The 11548-nt window shown below is 46.3% G+C and overlaps 1 protein-coding gene across 1 annotated transcript; it reads right to left on the reverse strand.

Annotated features, from left to right (window-relative positions):
* Window positions 1-2885: 2885 nt before the first annotated feature.
* Window positions 2886-10227, reverse strand: TMEM100 (transmembrane protein 100). The gene is made up of 3 exons (XM_075720065.1): window positions 10201-10227; window positions 7122-7306; window positions 2886-3944 (listed from the first exon to the last, which is right to left on the reverse strand). Exon 3 carries the CDS (start codon window positions 3880-3882, stop codon window positions 3478-3480), a length of 405 nt encoding a protein of 134 aa, XP_075576180.1. The 5' UTR covers window positions 3883-3944; window positions 7122-7306; window positions 10201-10227; the 3' UTR covers window positions 2886-3477.
* Between the last annotated feature and the right edge of the window lie 1321 nt (window positions 10228-11548).

Here is an 11548-nt window from a genome sequence, read left to right on the forward strand (position 1 = left end):
GTGTCCTTGTAAAAAACATTTCAGATCTAACAATACCACCAGTTTCTGGAAAAATGAAGGTGCTAAGCCTGCCACATTGTACTCATGTAGCACCTCTCCCAGAATGATTGTTTTTTAAGGGCTAAAAAGAATGTATTGTGCCTGTGTTGGAACCAGGACAAGGGGTGCAGGGAGAGAATCGTAATGAAAATGTCTATAATATGTAGATTTACAGGAAGAAAAAACATTGACTGATAGACTTGTGTTGGATGTCATGATTGGTCATTCAGAAAAGGTGCTACTACTACTTCAGATTGTTCCAAAATCAATGCACACAAATCATGGTGAAGAAGCCTGTGCCAGTTTCTAAGCCCATGTGGCAACTTAGCGATGAAACATGAAAACATCTTCAACAGCATGTCTCTGACTAAACAGTTCACAACCTCTGCCTTGCTGTAGGACACCAGGACCAGGTGCTGAGATTCTTCCCCGTAAAGTTACTGTTTTGCTTCTCTGAATAAAGGAGAAACAAGAGTGAATTCCTGCGCAGACTTTCACTTGCTGCTTTATATGAAGATGCTTGTGCATGTACCTTGCCTCACTAGGACACAGCTGATGCTACTGAGCTCAGCTGCGTGTGCTATGGCAGTCCCGTATTACCTAGGGGCCTCTCAACGTGTCAGTCAGCTGGTATTATGGGACACCATGTTGTATCTGAAGCTTTGCTATGCTAGGGGATCACGCCTAGGGTCATTGCAATGCTGTCTTGTCACTGCTTACATGCTGCTTAATGCCTAGATGTCCCACAATTAGCAAGGCAGAGGGTGGTGCAGGCACTCTGCTGTGTCCTTGTGTATGCAGTGCAAATATAAAAGAGAGCAGAGAGAAGAGAAAGGAAATCTCCTCTAGTAGAAGCAGAGCGACTCTTACTCCCTCTTATTTACCCTTCCTGAAAAAAATGCTCCCCAAAACCCACTGCCTCTGTTCCACTGAGTTTGGCGTTTTCTTTTGACTTGGAGCAGAGCCTCACCTTGCACCTTTTCTTCCACACGCCGCACACAAGCTCGCCTGTATGACAGCAATGGCAAAGGGAGGACCCATGTATGGGAAAGACTTCTGAAGAGGGCAACAGGCTGCTTCTGCTCTGGGCTCAGCCTGGGAATCATGGGACTGAGCTGCTACACGTGTGTAGTGGAAATCACTGCATCTCTACAGCCCCTGCAATTCTCTCCTCGGCAGCCTGCAAAATTCCACTGAGGAAAAAGAAATGGGGAGGGGGAAGAAGGAGTCAGAAGAACTATTGTGTTCCCAGGGGAAAAAAAAATAAACAGCCCTATGTAGCTTATCCAGCTTTGCCAATGTCAATCACTTTTCTCATTTTAAACAGGGAAGACACCACTTTAGTCCACCTGTTCCATTATTTGTCATGCTATGCATTTCCCATGAATTGTCACTCATGCAAAACCTGTACATCGTAAGGGGACACCCTAATATTTTTAATGACCTTAAGCAAAGTGATTGACATTAGACACCGGTGTCAGATGTTCTGGTGACGCAACATGTTCTCCTAGCAGCAGGAAAGCTTCCTGCCGTGATTAAGTTAGGGCTATGGAAGTGCTAAAATGTGTTGTCAGCTTTCCTCTGATGCAAGTGATTTTATTATAGCGTCTGGTAACCACGGAGTGTGGCAACGCAAATACTGACTCCAAACATCGCCCCCCCCCCCCCATACATATAGCTTGCTCTATTTAAAACACAAAGTGCACTTGGCAAATCCGGGGATAAGTTATGGATGTAACAAGCTTAAACCATGGAGGGCAGAGGAAAAGGCAGCACCTAAGCCAGAACGCCTGGGTGATTTCAGCAGAAGCGTACGGCTCCAGGATGACCTGCAGAAGGCTATCCCCTGCGGCACCTGTTTGGCAGGTGTGCTCTGCAGCGGCATCGCCACAGCCGTCGTGGATGCCAGAGGCTCTGGAGGGCAAAGAGGAGACCTGCTAGCACAGGTCTTGCTCACTGTAGCAGTGGAAAGCAGAATAGCACATCCAGCCCTTTTGAGTCTGGAGAAAGTTAGGGGAAAAAAAAAATAGAGGAAAAAAAGAAAGAGGACTCCATGCAGCCCCTCTGCCTTCTGACACCCTCGTACACACTGGGGTGGATGTCTGTGACTTGGCTCAGCACTACTTGTCCTTCATGATACAGATGAAGAAATTATTCTGTTTTGCTTCAATTTGGGACCCGCCCCTCAATTATTCATCACCTGAGAGAAGCTGGAAGACCTCTGGAACACAAGAGTCACAGAATCAAACATCTCGGACACATACAGGGGGCACCTCAGACCTGCTTTTCATAGAGTTGTAATCCCAAAGCTCATTCAGCAAACACTTACTACACAGATGACTTTGCTTCTGCAAGTAGTGATTAATAGTTTTGTGTAGAACTGACTATTTTATGCCAGTAAGTGTCTGCAGAACTGACCATTAGGATTTTTCAGTAACTGAGTTGTTAATCAGGCTGCAAGAGGAATGGGCTATCAAACCAAAATCCATAGTCTATAGAGATTTTCAGAAGAGATCAGCAGTACGTATGTTGACAGTAATTGTCACAGGTGTTTTTCTACAAAATAGAATCATAAAGCAGTCAAAGTTGAAGACACAAGCTAGCTCGATAGCAATAAAAAAAAGACTTTCTAAAGGTCTAGCAGCACTGAATATTATTTTAATGAAATTTACTTTTTAATTTTATAGCAAAATAATCAAAAGTGCTAAACCTGACCACTTTAATTTACAAAAAAAGTCTCATGTTTTAAGCTATAATCATACCTCGTTATTTAGGTTAGACAATATAATTACACATTTCTACCTATTTCTATTCAATAGTAACACAAAATTAATATTAGTTGGTTTAAAAAAGGGGGAAAGTACCACAGATATTGGGGTGGGGAAGTTACATAAAATATAAGAATCAGCTTATTGAGCAATCTACAGTTTGTTTGTTTGTTATTGGGGTTTTTTGGGGGTGGGTTTTTTTCTTTTTTTTTTTGAGCTACAGTTTCAGTCACAGACAATCTGGCCATAAGCTTGTAGTTACTTCAAATGCTGTGACTTCTCCCTTGGTCAAATGTCACACTGTGTATTTTAAGGAGATTACTGGCATTTCAAGTCAGTTCAAATTATTTTTTTAGTTCTCACAATTTCCCTTTCCAACATAATCAGCATGCTGGAGAACGCAGTTATGATGATTGCAGTTATGATGACACTGTTTTCTGTGAAGAAAAAGGGGTTTTTTCTTCCATCTTGAAAAGAATCACTACCAAGTCTGCAGAAAGAAAAATATTAAGGGCACTTGCAGAGTTTTTAAGAGTCTTTCTTAATCCATTCCATTTTCATTTCAGTTCATTTCCAAAGTTAAATTACAACCTGCCATCTCTCCTATGGATAAATAGTCAAGTCGACTTACAAAGGTTTTGTCTTCTGTCCAGCCTTCTCTTGGTTGTCTTTAACCAAACAAGGTTCGCTGATTTGCCACAAGTGCTGTCTGGCTCTCCCGCCTCTTTGCTTTCTTGTTTTGCTGCCTGATTTTCCAGCACACTGCACTAGAAGCCAGCAAAAGAAGTCCTGATGACAAGAGGACTAATCCAAACACCGAGATGATTGATCCATGGGAATTGAAGCTGTATGCCACAGCAGTAACCACAATGCCGGCTATGAGGATAACCACGCCGAAGGGAATGGTACAGCGGTAACAGGAGAGTTCTGCTCCCCCTGTTGCTGCCGTCAGCTGGCATTCACTGACAAGAGGGATGGTGGTTATCACACAGTCATTGTTATTACTCTTCTCTGTGGTTACAGAATCAGGATGCTTTGGAGTGCCCAGGATCTCTTTAATAGGTTCGTTTGTCATCTTGATTGTCTTGACTTGGTCAGTTCTTAGGCTAGAGCAGGCTCTGCTGAACACGCATTGCACTGTGGAAAGAAGAGCATGGGTTCAACTAAGAAGCGTTACCGTTATGTGACAAATGGTGACACAGAAGTATCCCACTTGGGATCACAAACAAGCAGACACTCTGACCCCGCAAGGATTTATGCACAAGCTTAATTGTAACACTACTGATTGTGGTGGATCTGAATCAATTGTTACGTAAGCGCTATGAAGAACAGAGTCACAGACCAAGACAGACACCAACCTTGAAGTGTTGTGGGCCAAATCCCATGTCAAGTTACATCCTGAAGTCAGTATTTCTGGATGCAATTTAGGTTTCAATGGCATTACATCTGACAAAGAGGTGAAGTTCATAGGCTGTTTTGATTAAAAATTCTACTCTTGCTTACACAGTTTTTCACACTGTTTCTTTACATATACACCTAGAACTGGCACAGCAAAAAACAGGACTGAGCAGTGAACCTTTTCTCAAGGGAAGTGCTCCTTAGAGAAAAAATTCAAATGGCCACAACTAGGGATGGATGTGGGGGGAATGGGGATGAAGACAGTTGCCTGCACTCAGCAAACCCTACCATTACAGCATCATCAATGCCAGACTGTCAGCTTGCCATTTAAATTGGCTTAATGCAAAAGTAATGGGTCCCTTGTAAGTCCATGAAACCACATGCATGTTACTGTGTGGGAGGGAGATTTACAGTCATATTCACTCATCTTAGTTACAGTAGGTTGCTTTCCTCTTGTCTCCATACACACTCTCAGTCCTACAGACAGTTTGCGCAGTTTGATTCCATCTGCATTATGGAGCAAAATAGCTTTTGGCTCCATGGAGCCCAGTGCAGAACTGGAGTCCACCTGATCAGGGCAAGATGAGCCGTGGCTCTCCACTGCTACAGGCTGCCAAGACAGACCTCTGCCATCTCACTGGGACTCTGCTGGTGTGGGGGCCACTCTGGAGTGTGCAGTGAGCCTCTGAGAACGCCGAGGCTACCACGGCTGTTCTGCCTTGGACCAGGCTGTGCACTCAGGGCACCCCACCACACACAACAGAGACTGGGACACTAGGGAAGCACTGGGTTTTCCTGCTGGGAGTCCTGGGAGTAGCTCACAGGACGACTCCACCACTCTCCAGTATGGGCTGCGTAGTTTTTGCTCCTATGAGCAGCATGGTATGCAGCTCAGAGAACAAGGAAGAGCGTTGGCAATGCAGTAATGCTTTTATCACTTTTATCACCTTCACATCTGTGCCTAGGAAGTTAATTGCCAGATACTTGTATTCTCCTTTTCCTTTCCCACCACTCCCATCCTTGTTGCTAAGATATATTCGTCCATTGTGGAGAGCCCTTGGTTTTGTATCTCAGTACCTCATGTAACGGACTGTATATTTTGCGAGAAAGCAGATTTCACTATTTTTAAACACACGCACAAACAGGCTATATTCTGTACCTAGTCAGACAGTTTGTATCTGAGTTTCCTTGAACCCTAATGAGAGAAGGAAAGTTCAGATCTGGTTTGACAAAGCTTTTGTTCTACTGCTCTAAGGAAGAGCACTCAGCTCAATATTGTATCTTGCTGTACACAGCTATCTTCAGGGCTCAATCCTGCAAGGGGCTCAGGAGCTACAAGACAGAGTAGCCTCTCCCTCCCTAATGACAACACTGAGCACAACACAACCGAGCACACACTGAGCACACACACTGACAACACAAGAGGCAGTGGGCACAAACTGAAACAGAGGAGGTTCCGTCTGAACATCAGGAGACGCTTTTTTACTGTGAGGGTGACTGAGTGCTGGAACAAGTTGCCCAGGGAGGTTTTGGAGTCTCCATCCCTGGAGATATTCAAAACCCACCCAGACAGTCCTGGGCAGACTTCTTTAGGTGTCCCTGCTTGAGCGGGACAGGGGGTGGATCAGATGACCTCCAGAGGTCTCTTCCAACCTCAACCATTCCGTGACTCTGTGTGTTTCTGTGAAGCTACTTGGTATCTCCAAGGGCAGGCAGGGGATCTGATCAGTGCTTATCAGACAAAGCAAATATATCTGTGCTGACACCTTAGATATGCTAGGTTCTGTTGCTTTGTCCTTCAAATTCTAACGCATGATTAAGTACCTCTTATATCGGTTGAAAGAGCCCAGGAAAGGCATGGGGTTGCTCTAGAGCACCATCGATCTGTTCCCATGTAGATATGAGCCCAAGTTCTGCATTTTCAATCATGACTTACATGGCAGTAAGATTCACACTGGTGCCATTATGTTGCTCTATTACTTCTCCATAAAATGTTACAGAAGTCTAGCACAACGGGAGAGTATGGTCCCCGAATGTCACCTTTTTTTAATCTTACCATTAGCCAAATTCAATTTGTTCAATATTTTATTATTAAATTTGAGGGAGGAAAAATTAACCATTTTCCATGTAAAAGGTCTCTTAGTTCCAAATACACTGTAATAACTATTCAAAAGTGCAAATACTCTCTCTAACAGTCCCAGAAATAGGAAAACTTCCCAATAACTTGAAAAGGCTTTGGATTGGGCTCATAATAAACACAATAATTCTGAAAAACTTTAACATTCAATCAAAGTATATTTACTCCTGTCTCTAGAGTCCTTGTACCTCTGCTTCAGACACATCCCCAATGAGCATTAAGTCTCTTAGAAATATCATACAGAAATTTATGAAGAAAGAAGATATATTTATACAGTCAAAACTAACATGATATATTTAAAAAATCTCCTAAACTACCAAAATTAACTCAATGGCAAAATACCTGTTGACTTCTGAGGAGCACAGATCTTGCCTGTAATAGGATGTAAGCAGACAGGCATTCATATAAAACAAATAAACAAACCTCTATTGAAATACCGTAAGTTAAATAAACAACAGACCTATTTGAAGGGTGAGTAAAGGTATCTGGCCCTAGAAAACAGGGTGCTAGATCCTCATTGCCAGCAAAGTCACTTCTGACTTATGCCAACAGGTGATTTGGTTCAAGTTTCAGGGTAAGAAATTTAGGCAAAGATACCCGGAAACACCAGCATCCTCTCACTAATCATACTAGAAGTACTTTCTTAAGGAGCTATTTTGACTTGGAGGAAGAATGTGGCAATCTGTGGCTAACACTGGATAAAGGGGAGAGGAATGTTTTAGCCACTAGTAAGTGTAAGTTGAGATTTACTGAAAAGACATCACAGCATGCACACCTACCAGGTCCATGAGAAATCCATCGTAACAAATCCCTTGGCTCAGTAAGCAGAGGAAGACTGTTCAAGATGTCTCGTATGTCAATTCAAGGCAGAGTCATGCAGCAGTAAGAGCTGCTCCAGGCTTTGAAGTGTCAGATGTTGCTGAATGATGAATTGGAGGTGACAATATTCTATCGTGGAAGTTTCCTACAAGAAAAGTTGTTGGATATTTATCAGCTTCTTAAGAACAAAACTCCTGCATGGAAAAGCTCCCGCTGTATGCTGACTACTGCTCCTGACCTAACCGAAGCAGTAGATGTTCTCCCTCCGGCTCTCCCAGTGGCTTCTGCCTCTTTTCTTGGCAGCAGCCACCCATTTCTGGCCCTGTGTAACATTTTCCTTTGATGATGTGACGTCTCGATGATGAGTGTCACATCCCAGGCAAGTCCCCAGAAAGAGCTAGACAGGAAAAGGTAATGCACATGAATTTCTGTAGTTAAAAATCTCATTTAACTTCATTTCTATTACTCACTTCACCTATGTGAATCAAAGAACCAAATCACGACTCAGAATGCTTGGGGGTTTGTCTCTTCTGTGTCTCCGGTTTCTTTGAGCAAATAACTTCAACTCCCTGTGCCTTGGTTTTGCTAGCTGTAAACTGACAGTGACAACATGCTTTCCACTAAAAAACCCTTTTAAATCTATTCTGCTATAACAAAAACCTAAGTAATATAATCCCCAAAACTTCTCTCAAAACAAAAAAGGCAAACCGAATCCAAGAACTCACTGTAATAAACATGATTCCATTATATTTTCTATTCTTCATTTCTGTTATCTAATTGTTTAGAACAAGATTCATAACTCAAATAGGGACAAGGCAGAATTTGCAGCAGGGCAGTGTGACAACTCCACAGAAAGCAGAGTGATGGAAATTGTTATCAACTGCAGAAACAGCTGTGAAATCACCAAGCAGCTGGGTAAAACTTAGGAAGCAGCAGAGATTTATGTTGCTAATCTTATTCAACATTCCCTTTCTATATGTGCATGATTATGGAAGATCATTTTGACACTGAAGCGGAGCTCCTAAGTGGGGATGAGAGTAAGTTCATGAGAATAAGTTGGTATAATGATAAACTTTAAGGGCTTTTTCTCTTTTTAAGTTATTTAGACCATGCTAAAATTTCACAGACACAACCATTTACAGGCACAAACTGCTGCTGTTCGTCTCTAGATGATCCTTGGAATAAGCCTGTGCCATAGCTAATGTATATTCAGCCAATTACGGAAGTTAGCTAATAATAAGCAAGTCTCCTTGCTTATCTCCTTGACTATATTCTTGTGCACACTACCTACCAATTAGTTTGACTTTTGGAAAAGTTTGGAGGGAAATGCAGACACCCCCCCCATTTGATAAATAATCTCGATTACATTAAAACAAGAGCAGACCTCTGAAACTAGCTTGCAGTCAACTTCCACTCACACCACAAGAATGGTTGCATTTGTTTGAAAAGCTCTTCCTAGTGCAATTGTGCCCCCTAAGCCACTCTGCTAGCATCATTCTTCGAAAAGATTAGTTGCTCTGTCAGTAATTTATTTGTATTTGCCCTTGACTACATACAGTTTAGGTAACTTTTTAAAATGAATGTCTTTATCGAAAAACCTGATTGACAGAGCAACTTTTTACAGACGGGATTTCTTCCCTCCTCCTTCTCTCCCTCACTGCAAAGCTGAGAAGTATTTTAACTGAGAAGTACTTTAAGCTTCCAGTATTTTAACTCTGAATCATTTCAATGCGGTGTTCTCTCAGGAGGCTTCCACATACTGAATATCTCTGTGCAAGTGCAAAGAGCCGGCACTTCTCAGCCGCTACAATCCTTTCCCCTTTTTTTGCATTTCACTTAGAACCAGTGGGATATATTGAAGTTTTCTGCCTTCGGGCTCCGGACCTGATTCTCTGTATCTTGCATAATATTTCAGACACCCTTTTTTGCCTACGTAAAACTCCAATAAATCATTATGCCCATGTTTCACACTTGGTTTTGCATTTAAGTGACGATGGAAAACAGCACAAGGAGTCCTCCTGTACTGAAGGAGAGGCAGAGTTCCTTTGGAATTCAACAGACTACAGTAGTCCTGAACACAATGCCGCAGCTCTTCCCCACGTGAACACTCCTGGAAATCCAGAACTAGAATTTGTACTTACAAGACTCCAGGATCAGGCCCTGAACTACATACAGGGCTAGGAGAAGAACACATTACACCCATGCCAACTGTTTGAGCCTCAGAACGCCGAGAAGTTTCCATCACCAAGTTTTTAGGTAACACAATTACCAGATTCAAGCTCTCACACCTTTTTCGTTTTTCAGACCTAGGTGGAGGGTAGGATGGGAGCCAACCAAACACCTCCCCAAACCAACCTCGTTACCTGCAAATTGCAAAACTTTCAAACGCGGCCGTTAAACGCCACGCACACCTAGGGCACAGCACTGCGCCTCCCGCCTATCCCCGAACACCTATGCCAGGGAGAAGGGACGCGCACAGCACGGAGAGCTCGATGCACGCTTTCTGCGGCGCAGCTCGGCGGGGCACACGCCGCCCTGCGAGGCAGGGAGCACCGCAGACCCCGAAGCTTTGCACCGTAATGCTGCATCCCCCGGGAAAAGCCCCGGGCCGCACAGGAGGGAGCGGTGCTCGGAACCGCCTCGGCACCCGCCGGCCGGGGCGGAGAGGCTCCCCGCAGCGCCCGCGCAGCCCCAGCCCGCCCGCCGGCGCGGGGAGCGGAGCTCCGGGCGTCCGCGGCACCGGCGGGGCCGGAGCCCGGCGGGCACCCAGAGCCGGCGGGGGTGCGGCCGCCGGGTGTGCGGCTCCAGCGGCTGCGAGCCGAGCCGAGCCGTGCAGAGCCGTGCCGCGCCGCACTGTGCCGAGCCGTGCCGAGCCGTGCCATGCCATGCCGTGCCGCACTGTGCCGAGCCGTGCAGAGCCGTGCCATGCCATGCCGTGCCGCACTGTGCCGAACCGTGCAGAGCCGTGCCATGCCATGCCGAGCCGTGCCGTGCCATGCCATGCCATGCCATGCCGAGCCGAGCCGAGCCGTGCCTTACCTCCCGACAGCCGGACGGGACTGCGGCGGACACTAGCCCGGAGCAAGCATAAGAGGGGGATGCAGCTCGCTGCACAAGGGACTGTGAACAAAGTTCTTGGTGAGAGCGAAACAATTAAGGGACCGGAGCAAATTCAGCGGCGGGAGCTGCCGCGGGCGGGGCGGCCCTCCCCGGGGAAGGTCCCGCTCTGGTTCGGGAGGGCGGCCGGGGGGAAGGCCGTCCTTGGGAGGCCGGGCTGGGCAGGGCAAGCGGGGCGGCTGCCCTCCCCCGCCGTTCCGCCTGCCCGGGCCGGCGCCGCACGGTTCCCGCGCCCGTTTCAGGGGTGCGCACGCCGGGACGCGCGCGCCTCCCGCGGCGCCAGGTCACGCAGCGTGGCCAGGCTCCGCGTCGCGGCCGGGCCGTCTCACCTTAAACACGGGGCCCGGGAGAGCATGTTCCAGCCCTCTCCGCCCGCCCGCACATCGCCGTGCGGCGCGTCCGGCCCCGCCGATGTCGCCGCGTCGCGATTGGAGCGAGTGCGGGCGGCGGGCGGCGGGGGTGCCCTCGGCGCTGCGGGGGTGGCAGCGGGGGTGGCCCTGCCAAAGCCGGCTCCGCCCTGGAACCCAGAGGGACCCCTAGGTGGTGGTTACCTGCTCAGGAATTACATGAGGAGGAACACAGTTTTGGGTGACATCCCTAGAGGCTAAAGTTTTATGTATCCTCTAGAAATACTGTAACGGGCTCTCCTATGTTTTAATCACTCATTTCAGCAGAACATCAAACACGACGGGAGTTTGGAGTGGATGGGTACGGGGTATGCATTATTTTTGACCTTGATTTCTGTTCCTTTCAGACAAAAAGCAGACAAATTTTGCTTTCAAGGCTTGTGAAAGGACGTGTTTGAATTTTGTGGTTAAGCTCACCCAAAGTTTATATTTAAAAGGCACTGTTTTATCAATGATTGATAAAAGAGCAGCGCACCAGATGCATTTAATCAGCCACTCTCTCTCTGAAAGCACGCATGTACTTTTGACTCCCTTTCCAGGGTGAAATCCCGGCCTCACAGAAATTAATAGCAAAACTTCCATCAACTTCACAGGGGTCAGGATTTCACCCTGTGTATCATTAAGAACTCCCCAGTGACGGAGATCCTGCCAAGGGTTCAGCTCCTCCAGCCCAATCAGCCAAGGGGTTCTGGAAGAGCTCCATAGCTTTATACAAGAAACTGGCATTTTTTCCCCATTTGCTAGTGTTCCCTCCAAATACATCAGCATTTCAGCAGAAATGACAAGCAAACTGGATGTGAGAACTGTCATTAGAGAGCACCCCTTGGGCCAGTAAGTCCAGCCCTTCCAGGCAGCCATGCCGG

The sequence above is a fragment of the Pelecanus crispus genome, chromosome 12, assembly GCF_030463565.1.
Source record: "Pelecanus crispus isolate bPelCri1 chromosome 12, bPelCri1.pri, whole genome shotgun sequence".
Taxonomy (NCBI): Eukaryota; Metazoa; Chordata; class Aves; order Pelecaniformes; family Pelecanidae; genus Pelecanus; species Pelecanus crispus.

Coding starts and splice junctions, on each gene's coding strand:
- TMEM100 (XM_075720065.1), bottom strand. CDS start 3,882: ATGACAAACGAACCTATTAAAGAGATCCTGGGCACTCCAAAGCATCCT.